Consider the following 18,458-nt stretch of genomic DNA (forward strand, 5'->3'; position numbering starts at 1 on the left):
CATTGAAATAAAATAAGGTAACAATGTCACTAGTAACAATGTTTCTGTTTTACAGTAACATTTTTTTCCTATAACATCAGTACATACTGCAAAAAATGCTTCTCTTACTTAGATTTTTTGTCTTGTTTCCAGCCAAAATATCTAGAAATTCTTAAATCAAGAAGGATTTTCTAGACAAGTAAAAATCATTGTCTTGTTTTCAGCAAAAACAAGTGAAAATTAAGTGAGTTTTGCTTGAAACAAGCTAAATAATCTGCCAATGGGGTAAGCAAAATAACCTTATTTCAAACAGAAAACAAGATTATTTTTCTTACCCCATTGGCAGATTATTTAGCTTGTTTCAAGCAAAAACTTACTTAATTTTCACTTGTTTTTACTGAAAACATGACAATAATTTTTATTTGTCTAGAAAATCCTTCTTGATTTAAGAATTTTTAGATGTTTTGGCTGGAAACAAGACAAAAAATCTAAGTAAGAAAAGCATTTTTTGCAGTAAATAAATATTATTAGTATACATATTTTGGAATAGGGCTGGGCGATAATTCGAAACGATAATTATCGCGGTACTATTTTCCTCGATAAAACGATATGAAGAGTAGGATAAATGTTCTCTATAATGTTTATGCGCCAAAAGCGGACACGTTTATCTGCTCTGATCAATGTTCAAACTGCCGCACAGCGCGAGCTCACTAGAGCAGATGCGTTTACTCACTAAACAGCGCTCTGAGATCCAGTGTGAAGCGCTTGAATTCAGCGATAAACACAAATGACTCTGTGATTTAAACTAGTTTAAAGCCAAAGAGGAGGAACGCTGTGTGCAACGAGACAGTCAGAAGGCTTTTTAATCCACACATTACCATCATTTACCATGGATTTACTGTAGTAACACTCACTGCACCATGGTATTGTGGCAGAAATGTGGAATATTCACATTGAATTTTATTACAGGAGTAATGGTATATCATTATAGTATGTATTTGTGATTAAGCTATAGCATGTGTGCATTTATACTGAATGTTTTTAGACTACTGTTTTTCATACAAATAGGCTACCTAAAAACCTAGTTATATTTTTACCATGGTATTGAGGTGCTGTATGTGTGGTTTTATCTGTGTTTATCATGATTTAAATGTATGCTACTATGGGAGACCAATGCCAGAATAAGGTCAGAATAAATTTAACCATATAAGGTTGCTACAATTTTTACGTTACTGATTTTGATAATGAACAAAAATTTGCCTCTGCATCCTAACTCAAGCTACTATCAAATGTGCATTTCTAAGAGACAAAAAAGTGATATTATTATTATTATCAGACAACCCAAACCTGCTTCTTGATTTGAAACGATATCACTCATTAGAACATGCAGAAACTAAGAAATTAATTTTTCTATTTAGATATTTATTTTGTTAAGGAAAATTAATGGTCTGTTTTCTACAACTTTCACTTTGGAGCAAAAATCTGGCTTTAAACTTAAAAGAAATAAAGATTTGACATTTATTGTGATAGTTATCTATATCGACTGATAGGAAAAAAATTATCGTGGTAATTTTTTTGGCCATATCGGCCAGCCCTATTTTGGAAACATGACCAATAAACACTGAATCCTGCAGCACCCGAGCACTCTACCGGTGAAGATCAAATCTAATTTTAATTCAGTCTGAAGACAATGACCACTGACCTCAGAGCAGACCACGAGGACCAAAAGGAGTAGAATAGAAAAACATGTTTGTTTGTATTGGGAATATAATTAATCGCCAAAAGGATTGACAGTACACCATGAAATACTCAAAACTACTGCATACATCTGCAGAAGAATCCATCTGATGTGAGGCAGTGCAAGGGGTAACACAGTGATTTATAGATATTAGTGTAAGTTACTTACATCCACAATGAAGAAGTCCAGCCAGCACCATGCATTGGTGAAATATTTGACAAAGCCATAGGCTACCCATTTCAGCAACATTTCCAGGATGAAGATGTATGTGAAGACTCTGTCTGCATATTCTAGAATGATCTGGATGGTTTTCCTCTGTTCAATGTATACATCCTCAAATGCCTAAGAAACAAAACAGAGAAATTTAATTAGCAGTGTTTCTGAATGTTCAATTTATCTCACAAATTTTTGTAATGGTAATGCACGTGAAAACATTTAAAACTGACATTGCTAAAAAAAAGTCAGTTATGGTAATTAAATCTTGATGCATTTTCAAATATTGTTGTGTTTGATCAAATTTTGAAGATTTATCAACTGATTCTTTTCCCACAATCATTCTTCACATTCAGTACCGGACATCACCAAAGTGTGGCACTGCAACCCCACTTACTTATTGGCTCACTCTTTCATTTTAATGGGAGTTTGAGCACGAACCCTAACAGTAGCTGTGAGAGAGGCAGCAGAATCGTCTGCATGTGGGGGCATTTCTACAGCATTTGGCTACAGTCCCTAACAGCAGACATGAGATACTGCAGCCCCAAGACAGACTGCTGAGGTGCAGGGGCCGGTACAGTGCAATATAGTGATAGCCATTAGCTACTTACATAGATCATATACCACACAGTATGCTATGCAGCCTCAATCACATTAAAATCTACCTGCACTAGTAATATATCGTATTAGTTTCCCACATATACATTGTAAAAAGGTTGAGATATCGACACTGTGCCCATATATCTTCCAATCCTATTTCAGAATCTTTATCTCAGTCTTTAATCCCTTCAGCAAATCTTTATCACTGATGTTGCCATAAGAAGTTATGAATTGGCATGGACATTTTTGAGGTCTCCACTCTTTATCTAATTTATAGCAAATTTAATAACTAATTTACCTGTAACATGCATAAAGGTTATTTGCATCGCTTTCAAAGATTTGGGTATAAACTAAAGGCCCAGAACTCTTTCAAATTAATTTTTTCAATATTTTTCCCTTCTTTTTCAACAATGGTAATAGAAAAAAGAACCTTAACCTTAAGAATGTGTTAACCTCAGAAGATCAAACTAAACATTGCATGAATTGTTACCCTGTTGTTGTTGTAACCCCAATGTAAAGTCCTCTACATGCAAGCCTTTTATTTGTGATTTTGTCATTTTCTAGAAATATATTTAATAAATAACAAATAACAACATAAAAAAAAACATTTAATGATTATTTAGCCTAAATTAAGCTGCCACTCAGTAGGGTGTTAGCAAGTTTGGGACTAAATGTTAGTTTCTGGTTATCAATAAATGTTGCCAATAAAATAAAGTAAGTAAGCAAGCGTGTGTGTGTGTGTGTGTGTGTGTGTGTGTGTATGTATGTGTGTATGTATGTATTTTTTTATTTGATCTTTAAAAATATGGAATATGTGCTTCAAATGCTGTACTGCATCTATGGAATGTGGTTTACACCTTAGCACTTAGAGAGAATATTAGCAATTTATATCAGCTTCTACTTTATTTTCTTTGGAAACTGTATTGTGTGTGTGCATGTCTGTGACCTCACCAGAGCTCCAGAGCTGAGCAGAATCATAAAAATGATGAGCGTCTCAAACCAGTTGTGTTCAACAATGAGGTAGCAAGTTTTCCTCAGGAACCACCAGTACTTTCCCCAGCCCTCGGTGATAGGCACGTCACAGCATTTGTATCGTGCCACACAGCCTGAAAAACATATTACACACCTCCTGAATACACATTTACATCAAATCAACACTCACAATGAGTACGTTTACATGGACAACAATATTCCGCTTTTAACACGATTAAGACAATACTCTGATTAAGAGTCTACCATGTAAACAGAGATTTTTGATTACCTTAATCCGACAAAATCATACTTGAAGTAAACACAAATCGAATTAAGACATGTGGAGTATTCCTATTTTCGTAGCATTATTGAAGTGCAGTATAGACATGTACACACCTTAATTACATTATTACCGTCTTGTAGGACTTTGGAGGGGATGTCAGATGGCACTTCAATGTGCAATACAGTATATACTACGGCTGTCAATTTAATTTTGTATAAGCAATTCTATTTTTCTCAGCTAATATGTATATATTTGATTAATTTGATTGATTGTAATTAATTCAAACAATTACTTTAATTGACAGATTATATCATAGACAAAGTATCACAGATACATAATATTAAAGTTAGATCAAACAAACAAACATGCGTGCATTGTTTACCATCAGTCCAGCAGGCCTCTGGGTCTAAGTACTCCTCCACGACCTCCACTACAGCCATTTCCTCCTCATCAGGCTTTATGTCAATAGTGCTTCCCTCTGAAGAGCTGGTGTCATCCAGCTAGAGGAAAAAAAAAAAACACATAGTATCAATGTACATGTTATTTATTGTGATGCATTCTTCTACTTTTATTTTATCGGTTTATTTTAACAAGAACTTCCCAAAAAAATACAGATGCTCTCAAAACAAGGTCAACACAAGGTGATCCTGAATCCAACTCTCCAATCACTGCTTTCTCCAGTGAAAACCTTCTGCTGTTGTGTTAGTCCAAAGAAATACCTGAATGCAAGATACAATATAAACTGATACCTGAACATGAGTAACAGTTAGTCAGAATTTTAACCCACTAGTAAGTTATAAACTGAGGCCAGATGTGTCCTAGCACTAACCTTCAATGTTCGTCTGGGTGTCTAGATTAATTAGCATTCACTCTACCCAAGACACAATTAACCTTGACTCAACACTAACTGAATTAACAAGGTTAAAAAAACTATCATCTACATATGCAAATCAGACAGTGATGAATGACTTTTTGCTGTATTTTATGCAAATCAGGTGTTGTGTATTGATTTAATTTTTGTTACATATTATGGTACAGCACATCTGTATTTATGTCTAACCACCAAGCGAAAAATGCTGAGACAAAAAGGGCAACATATATTTGTTAACATCATTAACATCTAATATAATAAAAGATAATAATAATAATAATTGTTATAATAATAACAATATTTTTGATTATTATTTGAAAATAAATACACAATAATATAAAATGTATTAAATTATGATATATACATATTTATATAATATAATATAATATAATATAATATAATATAATATAATATAATATAATATAATATATGTTTTCTGGAAAATAAGTCATACCTGACTCACATTGAGTCGCATTGGGTCAAAAAACAAAAACACAGATAAGTCGCATAGGTTTATAAATCACATTTTGTTGAGAAATCATGGTAAATAAAATGTTTATAAACATTAGAAAAGCATATTTTAGTCACTCCACAAATTCTATAAATGTAACGGTATTCAGAACAAGAAGGAAAAATATAAGTATAAAAGAAACATAAATTGTAGTGGCATCCAATGTAAACAACATTAATTAAAAACACCAAGCCTAAAAATTTGAAATGTTTGCGATAAATGTGATAAATGCGCTACACAAATAAATGTAATGACTGATTTTTGATTACACAAATTGTTAGACTAATATAATAAAATGGAACTGGAACATACAGTATATCCCATTATTTCTGATTATTAATTTACTATAAGTTGTCATATTAAATGTTTATATTATATTATATTTAAATTATATTTTTAAAAGGATGCTACTTAAATGTGACATATAAGCCTTGAGCACAGTTCAACAAACCCTCTCTTACTGCAATCACCTACCATAATTTTAAAATAATACACACACACACACACACACACACACACACAGGCACATGAGTATACCCATACAAATACAAAAAACATATTCCCCTGTCTCCTGGAAAAGCCTGACCCTGATCACAACAGGCCAGGATGACACAGCAGTTTCATAAAACCCGAGTCGTTAATACACACACACCAGCAGCCGAAAGCATCAAAAGCATCAAACAAGCCTTACACACCACCACTGCAGTCCTCACTGACCCAGCCTGGCCAATCAAAAATGAAGACCCAACCAGCACTGCTTCGATTGGCTAACAGGAATGATCTACTGTGATGCCACTGGCTAGCTAGATGTTCAGCACATGTAGTTCAGTCGTACTAGATCTGTTACGTCTCAACTGGGTCAAGGTGACCCAGTCATTGCACAGAGACCAGGACAATGACGGGAGAGTCAGTATAAATGTATGTGTGTGCTAATATCAATGACAAATATCCTAAAAGTGCATTATTTTTCTTACTCAGTTCTCACTATTAATCAATTCACGTGAGCTCATGTTTGATCCTCACTTTGAGGGCCGCAGGTAAACTCAAATTTTGAACTACATATGATTTTGGATGATAAGTGATCTCTGACATTGTTTTCTGGTTCATTCTTGTGCCTGGTAGCACGCTAAAACTTACATTGAACAGTATTAACTTTTAGTGGCTAGCAACAGTCTTTGTTGCTCTCTTGTTACCACAGATTTAATAACCCAATTTTATTGAAACTTGTGTGCACACAAATGCACGTGTATGAACACACATGCAAAGGAAAAACATTACATCATCTGGTGGACTGCATCTATTCTTTGGCTGAGTGGCTCAGCACTCAGCAGAAGCAGCAAGGCAATAAATCACAGGAATAGCACAACTCAACATTCTTATACTGCCTGCAAAGCCTTAATCCACCCATACTGCTGTAATCTGCAGCCTGTAATCAACTACTGACACTGACTTCATCTAGTCACGCTCTACAAACACATACCGCCATAGTCTGATCATACTCCCTAATTAAAGTTTTTCATCATTTGATTAATTAAAATATATGCATTTGAGCTTGATGCATTTGTCAAAATATCGAACACAAAATAAAAATGACTAGTTTGCTTCTCTAAGACTGTACAATGCACAAAGTCAATGCAGTCCTGATTATCTATATTTATTTGAGTCATAATCTACTGACTCAAGGAGCCTTCTTTTGGCATTTTATTAATATAGAAGTCGTCGTTAATCAAAAAGCCCTATTATGGCCTTAGGAAATATATAAAGAGATGCAACCGAATGTTACACAACCATTTTCAATGTGCCAGGAAAAGAAAATCTGTTTCTGCCAGAATACACAAGCTAACTCTTTCTGAAAGTGAAATGATGCAAAAAGTAACATGGGCTCAAAATGATGATCTTTGTGAATTTTGTACAGTAAGCAGCAGTAAGCCATTTTCAATTCCTCAAAGAATACTGTAAGGGCTACATACATTTTTCCTCTGCTTTACTTCAGTCTTTAATATATATATATATATATATATATATATATATATATATATATATATATATATATATATATATATATATATATATATATATATATATATATATATATATATATATATATATATATATACACACAGTATATATTTATATATATATATATATATATATACACAGTATATATTTATATATATATATATATATATATATATTTATATATATATATATATATACAGTATATATATATATATATATATATATATATATATATAAGCACACACAAAATAACCTCAGAATCTGCTTTAGTTTATTATATGAATCGCAAGTTATCAAAACAATTTCTTTTTCTATAATACATACAGAAAAATACAAAGGAAAGTTAAAAGATGTTTCTTTACACTGTGCTGCCTTCAAATTCTCTATAAGGATCCAATGCCGCATTAAAGTATGGCAACTCCGATGCTGCTTTGGTTCTTACAGTATATTCAAAACAGCAAATCTGCCTTAAATTTGTCCTTGCCACAACAACATACACCAAGTCCACTCGTATTACTATGAATGGGAGAAACGTCAAAGTGCAATAAGCCCCACCTTCTAAATAAAAGGGCCAATCACCAGTTGGCAAAGTCATTGTGTCACTGCAACTGATGTTAGAAGCTCCAGTTCTCAAAGAAACATTTAGTGTCCTGAGAGTCAGGCTTAGGACTGCACATGCACATTGGCTAGACCTTGAAATATATGCTTTTTAATGTTATTAGAGCATCAGAAACAAGATTTATAGGTCAGTTCATGTCAGATTTTGTTGCTGATATTTAAAGGGACAGTTCACCCAAAAATGAACATTTTGTCATCATTTACTCACCCTCATGTCGTTCCAAACCTGTGTGAGTTTCTTTCTTATGTTGAATATAGAAGAAGATATTTTGAAGAATGCTGGTAATCAAACAGCTGATGGTCCCCATTGACTGCCATAGTATTTCTTTCCCTACTAAGGAAGCCAATGGGGACCAAAACTGGTTCTTCAAAATATCTTCTTTTGTGTTCAACATAAGAAAGAAACTCACACGTTTGGAACGACATGAGGGTGAGTAAATGATGACAAAATGTTCATTTTTGGGTGAACTATTTCTTTAAATGTGAATTTGGAAAGCAGTTTTTGAGATTTCAGCATTTCCCCATTCAAGTAGATTGGAGTTGGTCTTGCATGCCGGAAAAAGCTACCCGGAGGCATTGCAAATATGGCCACCAAGTGAATTGACTTTCCTTAAAAGGGACTTTAGTAATACTCACATCTTTGCTATTTTCCACATCCGACTCACTGCTGAAGTCCTCAGTGTTGAGGTTCTCAAAGTCCGACTCTCCCACAGCGATGGGAACCCGTACCGTTAGGTTGGGGTTGTGTATGAAGGACATGGGCTCCTCATCAATCATGTACTTTCCTACGCTGCTACCAATGCCGCTTGTGGTGCCATTACCGTTCTTGGGGTAGTTCAGATCGCCACATTTGATGTCAACACCAGTGTGGTTACCTATGATGTTGAGTTTTTTGTCGTACATGTCGTCAAGAGGTTTGTCTTCGTCTTCCAAAGGTTTCTTCTTCAGGATGTGGGCCACCAGGAGACGTACGTGAATTTTGAACCAAGCGATACCCTTCTTAATGCGTATCACTGAAATCTGCAGGTTGTTCAGCTCACCGTCATCATCTGTGGCTGCCAGATTATCAGCACTGAAGGAGCTGAGCAGCAAGGCCAAGAACAGGTTCAGCACCTAATCAAGAGAAGATCACAGCTTTAGCTTTTACATATGATGAAGACTTGTAGACCACAAGACCTTAGGCTGTCCCATCTGTCACTTTTTGGCTCCAACATGCTCATGCCCTGCCATTATGTGACCGCAATGCATCCTGGATGTGCCATTATTTTACAAACATGCAAACCCCAACGAGGTCTGCAAACATCCATTTGAACCACAGAATGACAGTTTCTTAGGAAATAGTGACAAAGAAACAGGAAGAAGAACTGCAACACTGGAAAGTAACTGAGCAGAGAAGAACTGTAAAACTCACCACCAAGTTTCCAATGACCATCACCATCATGAATACAGTGAGGCACATTGTTTGTCCAGCCACCTCCATACAGTCCCACATGGTTTCGATCCATTCTCCACACAGCACTCGGAACACAATAAGGAAGGAGTGGAAAAAGTCATTCATATGCCAGCGGGGCAGCTCGCAGCTCTCGGCGATCTTACACACACAGTCTTTATAGCTCTTCCCAAACAGCTGCATGCCCACCACAGCAAAGATGAAGACGATGATGGCCAGCACCAGGGTCAGGTTTCCTAAAGCTCCCACAGAGTTACCAATGATCTTGATCAGCATGTTCAGAGTGGGCCATGATTTGGCCAGCTTAAACACCCTCAGCTGTATGAGAGAGAAGTGTGGGATTCACAAAAGGTTCAGAATCAGAGAATAATACATTTTACTCTACTGTTCAAAAGTTTGTTTACGGTAAGATTTTTTTATGTTTTTGAAAGAAGTCCCTGTGGCTGCATTTATTCATTCAAAAATACAGTGAAACTGTAATATTGTAAATTGTTATCGAAATTTAATGCAATTTAAAATTGATGGCAAAGCTGAAATTTCAGCAGCCATTACTCTGTCACAAGATCCTTCAAAAATCATTCCAATATGCAGATTTGGTGCTCAAACCGGAAACCGTGATACATATTTTTCAGATTCTTTGATATATAGAAAGTTGAATAGAAAAGAACAGCATTATGTCTGAAACATGTCTTCACTGTATGTCTTTACTGTCCCTTTTTTGATTATTTTAATGCATCCTTGATAAATAAAACTAATTTCTTTAAAAAAAAATGTTTACATTTTTGAACGGTAAAGTACATACAACTATGGATGTCATGATACAAAAATATCAGTAGTTGATACTAATACCTGTAAAATATAAAACATTTTGACACTAAATCTGATACCACAGCAAAAACCTAATATGCTAATATACACAATTCATTTAGTGTATTTAATATTTACACAATATATTAAAATATTAAGAAATCAAACTTTAAGTAAGTAAAAAAAAAAAACTACTGTAGTTCTGGTACTTTTGACATCCCTACATACAACAGAGACGGGTAATGCTTATACCTCTAATAAAATTTGGTACTATCTATTATATAAAAACATGTGCATGAACATGTCTTCACTCATGACGCACCAATCTGAAGGATCTGAGCACAGACAGCCCCTCTACATCAGCCAGCCCCAGCTCCACCAAACTCAGGCTCACAATGAAGCCATCAAAGATATTCCAGCCCTCCTGGAAGTAGTAGTATGGATCCATCGCTACCAGCTTGGCAAACATTTCAGCTGTGAAGATACCTGTGAACACCTGAAATAACAAGACGACAAAGAAAAATGTCATTAAGATGATCTCAACAAGGTTGAGGGAAAATGTTGATTATACATTACATAAAAGTATATTAGTATCTAGTCCATAGAAAAAGGTATTTGCATTGTAAATTAAAATTGATTGTGCCTATATTGTGAATAATGTGAGATCACTAAATTGGATATGTGGAGCAATGGATCGGTAGTGGAAGATAATAGAAACAAGAATGGTGGTGAAAGACTGGTTTAATGCAGGCTCCATTTTCAATGTAGGTCCATCAGATACTGAGGAGCAGACATCAGTGCTGCACTGCCAGAGACATAACTTAAAATGGAAATGTGGGACAGGGTCCAGTATTGCTGCTCATTACAGAAATGGGGAGATGGTTTTGGACTGAGAAAGGAAGTGACTGTCAATTGAGAAAGGAAACGACTGACTGACTTAGGACTATCAATTGATTAAAAAAATGCAATTAAATTAATTACACGATATGCCAATCAATCAAACGTATATACAAATATTTGCTGAGAAATGTCCCAAAAAATTATATTCAAAAGCACATTTGCATGGCAAATAAAAGGAATCAGAATATTTGTGTTTTGTATCAACTTAGGAAAGAAACAATTAGACATTCATACCAATAATACAGAAACAGAATCAGGAATAGAACTGTAAAACATTAAAAATAAAATGAAAAAATATAATTATAAAAATAAATGCTTTGAAATAATGAGGCATTAAAATTTTTCATTTTATGAGGTTTACTTTATGCAAGTAAACATGTTAGTATAAAGTCCAGAACCATAATCAGTGAAACAAAATATTACTAATTACAAAGATCCAAACAGAAAGCTATTTCTTTGTTTGCACTCAGTTCAGTTTTACATTTGCTTGTGTATATGACTGTATAATTATGTTACAGATTATTTTTCACATTACTTTGGTCATTTCTATAAAAAAGAACAAGCTATAAAAGAAAAACATTCTCACCAGGTTTCCAACAGAAAGCACCTCCTCAAAGTGTGGTGTCATGGGATAATGCTCCATGGCCATGAAGACTGTGTTTAGCACAATACATATAGTTATAGCCAGGTCTACAAACGGATCCATCACTATGAGGTTCACTATCTCTTTTATCTTTATCCATTGTGGACAGCACTCCCATATCAAGAATGTGTTGGCAAACTTATACCAGCAGGGCGGACATTTTCTCTGAGACTCCTCCAGCTCTGTGGTGACAAAAATAAGGAGAAAGAAAAGTTTGAGGCCTATGTTTTTTTTTTTGAGCATGAAACATGTAATATGGAACTATAAATGGATATTATTAATAATGCTGATTTGGTTTTACTATGTTTTGGTAACATTAATACAGACAGGCAGACAGATGTTACACAATACCTTCCACCAGCGTGTTGGTGACAACAGTCATAGCACTGTTGGCTCGCTCTTTCCGGCTAAATGAAGTATTGAGCTGATCCACTGACACCATAAGAGAACCTGAGTGTTTTCTCTTTCCCTCCACCTCTGTGGTCTGTGGACAAGAGTGATATAAGGTGGAGAAACACAAAGAACAATCAGAGATGGAATGTTTTTCAAGAAACATTTTTACCCATGCCAACAAACATGCACATGCTGATAAAAACACAAGCCCAAAGTAACCTGCAACTCACACTCAACTTTTATTGTTCCATTTAGACATTTCTGAATTCTCTGATACATTCCTAAGTGGATTCTCTCTCTCTAAACCACACTGTGAAGTATTGCACCTAAACCTTCTCAAACTGGCTTTACTAAACTACAATTTGATTTTTGCGAGATTTTGCATATGGACCTACCATAGCTAATTATTTTACAGACCCAACATCTGAAGTCCTAAACTTCAGTTAAAATAAATGAAAATTTCCATCCTTGACTTCAACTTTTCTACACTAGATGATGAACACATTTATAAATATAAATAAATTGTATAAATAATTCAAGCCTTAATCCTTTAGTCACTCAAGATGACTAAAATAATTTAAAATTAGACAAATAACAAAGATATTTCTTAGTTTAGTTCACCTGCTCAACAACTATTTTTTTCCCTTTCAAGAACAAGGTCTTGAAAAACCTTGGTATATGAGGTAGTCTAATTATAAGTGTGATTTCTAGACCTGGAAAAGCAATACAATTTAATTTAATAAAATCTTTAATAAGTATTTTATGAATATAAATTTTTCTAGTTAGGCCAAGCTCAAACTATTTCATCAGGTAGAAATTGAGGGTAAAAATATTTTTAATCCATTAAATCACAATCAACTAAAAAAAGTCTTTGAGCCTTTATATATTGGGTAACACTTTACAATAAGGTTCATTAGTTAACAGTAGTTAACAACATTATTTAACATTAACTAAGAATGAACAATACTACTACAGCATTTATTAATCTTAGTGAATGCTATTTTCAGCATTTACTAATGCATTATTAAAATCACAAGTTGTGTTTGTTAACATTAGTTACTGCACTGTGAACTAACAATGAATGATTGTATTTTTATTAACTAACGTTAACAAAGATGAATAAATACTGTAATAAATGCATTGTTCATTGTTTGTTCATATTAGTTAATACATTAACTAATGTTAACAAATGATACCTTATTGTAAAGTGTTACCAAATATTGTTGTGGACAATGGGGTACCTTGGAGTCAAAGAATGTGAATCACTGCCTTTGAGAAATAGTTTGAGCAAAAATAAAAATACTTTTTTTTTCTTTTTTGAATTTGACAGGAGTTGGAAAATATATACAACCCGAATTCCAGAAATGTTGGGACGTTTTTTAAATTTGAGTCAAATGAAAACTAAAAGAATTTCAAATCGCACGAGCCAATATTTTATTCACAGTAGAACATAGAGAACATAACAAATGTTTAAACTGAGAAATTTTAAAATTTTATGCACAAAATGAGCTCATTTCAAATTTGATGCCTGCTACAGGTCTCAAAATAGTTGGGACGGGGGCATGTGTACCATGCTGTAGCATCTCCTCTTCTTTTCAAAACAGTTTGAAGATGTCTAGGCATCGAGGTTACGAGTTTCTTGAGTTTTGGTGTTGAAATTTGGTCCCATTCTTGCCTGATATAGGTTTCCAGCTGCTGAAGAGTTTGTGGTCATCTTTGACGTATTTTTCGTTTAATGATGCACCAAATGTTCTCTATAGGTGAAAGATCTGGACTGCAGGCAGGCCAATTCAGCACCTGGACTCTTCTACTACGAAGCCATGCTGTTGTAATAGCTGCAGTATGTGGTTTTGCGTTGTCCTGCTGAAATACACAAGGCCTTCCCCGAAATAGACGTCGTCTAGTGGGGAGCATATGTTGCTCTAAAACCTTTATATACCTTTCAGCATTCATAGTGCCTTCCAAAACATGCAAGCTGCCCATACCGTATGCACTTATGCACCCCCATACCATCAGAGATGCTGGCTTTTGAACTGAATGCTGATAACACGCTGGAAGGTCTCCCTCCTCTTTAGCCCGGAGGACACGGCATCCGTGATTTCCAACAAGAATGTCAAATTTGGACTCGTCTGACCACAGAACACTTTTCCACTTTAAAACAATCCATTTGAAATGAGCCTTGGCCCACAGGACATGACGGCGCTTCTGGACCATGTTTACATATGGCTTCCGTTTTGCATGATAGAGCTTTAGTTGGCATCTGCAGATGGCACGGCGGATTGTGTTTACCGACAGTGGTTTCTGGGAGTTTTCCTGGGCCCATTTAGTAATGTCAATGACAGAATCATGCCGATGAGTGATGCAGTGTCGTCTGAGGACCTGAAGACCACGGGTATCCAACAAAGGTCTTCGGCCTTGTCCCATACACACAGAGATTTCTCCAGGTTCTCTGAATCGTTTGATGATGTTATGCACTGTAGATTATGAGATTTGCTAAGCCTTTGCAATTTGACGTTGAGGAACGTTGTTTTTAAAGTATTCCACAATCTTTTTACGCACTCTTTCACAGATTGGAGAGCCTCTGCCCATCTTTACTTCAGAGAGACTCTGCCTCTCTAAGACATCCCTTTTATAGCTAATCATGTTACAGACCTGATGTCAATTAACTTAATTAGTTGCTAGATGTTCTCCCAGCTGAATCTTTTCAAAATTTCTTGCTTTTTCATCCCTTTGTTGCCCCCCGTGACAACTAGCAGGCATCAAATTTGAAATGAGCTCATTTAGTGGATAAAAGTGTAAAATGTCTCTGTTTAAACATTTGTTATGTTCTCTATGTTCTATTGTGAATACAATATTGGCTGATGTGATTTGAAAGTGTTTTAGTTTTCATTTTATTCAAATTTTAAAAAAATGTCCCAACATTTCCGGAATTTAGGTTGAATATATATGTTTTAATTTTGGGTGATCAATTCATTTAACTCTACATCTGATCGTGAATGAGACACCTATTTATTTACTTTAGTTGCAAGACTATTCATTAATGCTAGCTGCTCAAAAGGTTGTCTACTTGTTCTTCAGAGAATATCATGATGCAAGAAGAAAATTCACACATTGCTTAAGGCCCAGTTTTCACTGCCATTAGAAAAGTTGGTAACACTTTCTATGAAGCCCGTATTTATAATACATTATAAAGGTATTCTTGAGGCATTATAATGAATGCATAATGCATTATAAATAATCTCATGAATATTCATAAGAACAGTTTTAATGTATTATAATAGTGACTTATTTGTGGTTATAGCTTTTAAGAGTATGATGATTTATAACACACAATGAACCCGATCCATCCACTTAAGTTACAATGGATTATATTTCTCATAGTTATAATGTATTATAAGTCTCATATCTTTCCACGTTACTTATGTTACTTTACTTAAAGCAGACAAAGACCACTTATAAGTAATAATAATAACAATAATATATATATTGTTTTTTCTCAAACAGCCATAAGATCAGATCAGATATCAGATCAGATAAATGTGTAATATGACACATTTGCTTTGAACATTTATTTATTTATTTATTTATTTTTATAATATCAGTTTGATTATTTTGATGGCACCCTTTAGACAGCTGTCTAAGGAACTCTGCAACTACATGTCAACTAGCAGTCATGAGAGTATTAGTAGTGTATCTGCTGAATATACTGTATGCTAACACTTTATTTTGATGGTTCCTCAACAGACATACTGAGTATAGGATACTTTGCAAGTATGTGAACATTCTACCTACCCTACCTAAGTCTACTAATACAATTAGTTATATATATATATATATATATATATATATAAACATTACACTCAAGAGATGTAGTAAGGTACTGTGCAGATCTTAAATAAACAATGTCAAGCTATGATATAGCCCATTATAAATGAAGTAGATTTAATATGGTGTTCATTGTGTGTTATAAATAATCATACTCTTAAAAGTTATTACCACAAATACGTAAGTACTATAATGTATTATAATTGTTGTTATGATTATTCATGAGATTTTATAACACATTATAAGGTTTTTTATAATGCATTATGCATTCATTATAATGCCTTAAGAATACCCTTATAATGTATTATAAATACAGGCTTCATAGAAAGTGTTACCGAAAAGTCTCTTGAATATCATTTAATTGGTATTGTGGGTGTTAGTCAAGACAATGTTTATCTGTTTATCTTATAACTGTTCCTTCCACTGTTTCAAAGATCATCTAGATTTTACAGTACAATTACTTGGTGACAGCAGCACGTTCAGGTGAATGTCTGAAACAGCATGCTATAAAGTTGGGTGAAAACTGGACCCGAGATCATGCTTCCCACACAGGAGGAGAAGGCAAAGAGAGTATAAGGATGTCAATCCACCATGCTAACTAAAATGAGGCAGTATGCTGTTATTGGTAAGGTTAGGAGGATGGGTTTTTCTTGCATAACACATTTTTGGAGGGAGCAGAGTGGTCCTGAAATTCTGAGAAAATTGAGGTGGAAAACTTCATATATGTAAAATAAACAAATAAAATGACAAATCTGAGGTTGTGGTTGATGGGTTGATGTGGAATGGGTAGAGTGTGTGACCTGAAAAATATTATAGGTACCTTATTTAATGTGGCAATGTAATTAGTATGTCAATTAGGTTTAAAGGGGAGGGGCTACAGCATATATTAGTTTACATTAATGTGCAAAGGGACCCTTCGAAAACTCTTCCAATTTCTTTTTTTGATTGGCCATGCCATTCACAGAGGCAGAGCGCTGGCAGGGAGTGGGACTGGTAGGATTGCAGATCAAGACTTGCATAAAATAATAAAAATAGACACAATAAAAGTAGTTGAGGGGTTGAGAGAGAATAAACAGACTAGAAACTCAGAGACTTAGAAGGACAGAGTCAAAATGGGGTAAAAGAAAAGGGAAAGAGAGAGGAAAAATCTGAACTGGAATCATAATCGGCCACTCTTGTCATGCCTATACTCTGAACCTGCCCCCTGTGGACGTCCTTACACTGTCATCAGAAGCTGCCTTATCTATTTTCACCTCAGGCAGTAGCCGGCCAGGCCCAGGCCCGATCAGAGACACCACGCCGTTGCAGTCCACCGTGCTGTTTCTCTTGCAGCCTGGGTGGGGTGCCAGTGGGTTAATGCGCGAGGAACCCTGGCTGTAGCCGCTGTAGCTGCTGCGTCTGTACGGGACAAAGAGAGAGCCGCGGCGGTCTTCGCTCTCCTCGACCGTGCTGTGCTCGTCATCTGCAAACTCGTTCTCTGAGCCCTTGAAGCTGAATATACTGCTGCGGCGGGACATGAAGGGTGAGCCAGGGATGCTCAACAGGGACTGTAAAAAAAGAAGGACGGCACACATGAGAATGAGGAATCTTCAGTGAGTGTAAGAAGCGGGCATGACATTTACACATGAGAAGAAAAAGACTTGCACTGGATTTCCCATTCATTTTTTCTGAGTGGTCTGTCGAAGACTCCACATATTGCATACTAGTGACTCTCAGAGAGGCGGAGAACAATAACTGCTGAGCAAAGTCATTAAATGAATAATTTAACAGTTAACTGCAAGTCACTTCTGGTATTCAGAGATGCATTGTTCTCTATTCGTTTATGAAACAGGACTAGGTAAAGCTGACCAAAGTTTAAAATCAATATGGAATTAAAACAGACTCTGTTTATTGTCTTATTGCACATTTCTGATATTCTTGTTTATTTCTTTTTATTATGACATTTTTTAAAGAATTCTTTCATTCAGGTGATTACAAATAAATGTTTGTTGCTAGTTTAAAAGCGCTTAACGAGAGACTTTGCGCATTGTGCTCATATTCTGCTGTTCTGTGGCCACAGATTTGCGGGTCTTGTCTTTTTCTCCTACAGATGACTAGCAGGACCCAGTATGTTATATTACTAAATTAGTTTTAAACGTTTAACCACCACAGCGTCTTGTCTCCAATGGCAACACGCACGGTTTGTGTGGATTGCAAGTGACTTCACAGGTGGCGAAGAGTGCAAGCGGCGATTGCAAGTGATTGTGTAAAATGTTGAGAGGTTCAGTTTAAAAAATAATTAATAAATTAAAAAATTAAAAAGACTGCAAGTGACGTCACTTGCGGAAGTGCAGGTGTCTGAGAGTGCAAGTCTTAAAATGCAAGTGCATGCAGCCAGACCCTTCTCTAAAATTCACTTCCGATCTGAAATTCCCAGATGATCCAAGATGCTAGTTTAGACCACTAATATTGCAGAGTTCTAACTGTTTGCTGAAATTCACTGATAATGCAGAATGCTAGTTGCTAGCGCAGGCATTTTCTCTGCGGTGCGGCTGAGAGCCTTCTCCCTAATGGAGCGGTTGACCACTGCAGACTACATACAGCAGAAAGAGGCCCAAATGCGCTCCCAGCAGGGACCATTTTACTCAGATCACTCA

The 18,458-nt window shown here is 35.4% G+C and overlaps 1 protein-coding gene across 5 annotated transcripts in view; it reads right to left on the bottom strand.

Moving 5' to 3' along the window:
• Window positions 1-18,458, bottom strand: part of scn8ab (sodium channel, voltage gated, type VIII, alpha subunit b) — a 60,130-nt gene that overhangs the window by 12,745 nt on the left and 28,927 nt on the right. For 4 of the 5 annotated variants that reach the window (XM_058778215.1, XM_058778212.1, XM_058778213.1 and 1 more), the window contains 9 exons: window positions 17,043-17,369; window positions 11,956-12,088; window positions 11,548-11,786; window positions 10,384-10,557; window positions 9,216-9,572; window positions 8,441-8,917; window positions 4,168-4,285; window positions 3,482-3,636; window positions 1,886-2,059 (listed from right to left, as the gene is read on the bottom strand). In XM_058778215.1, the coding sequence (XP_058634198.1) occupies window positions 1,886-2,059; window positions 3,482-3,636; window positions 4,168-4,285; window positions 8,441-8,917; window positions 9,216-9,572; window positions 10,384-10,557; window positions 11,548-11,786; window positions 11,956-12,088; window positions 17,043-17,369 (2,154 nt within the window). The remainder of the gene's footprint in view (window positions 1-1,885; window positions 2,060-3,481; window positions 3,637-4,167; window positions 4,286-8,440; window positions 8,918-9,215; window positions 9,573-10,383; window positions 10,558-11,547; window positions 11,787-11,955; window positions 12,089-17,042; window positions 17,370-18,458) is intronic. The other variant, XM_058778214.1, reaches the window with a different exon arrangement.

Source organism: Onychostoma macrolepis, chromosome 06 (genome assembly GCF_012432095.1).
Source record: "Onychostoma macrolepis isolate SWU-2019 chromosome 06, ASM1243209v1, whole genome shotgun sequence".
Lineage (NCBI taxonomy): Eukaryota > Metazoa > Chordata > Actinopteri > Cypriniformes > Cyprinidae > Onychostoma > Onychostoma macrolepis.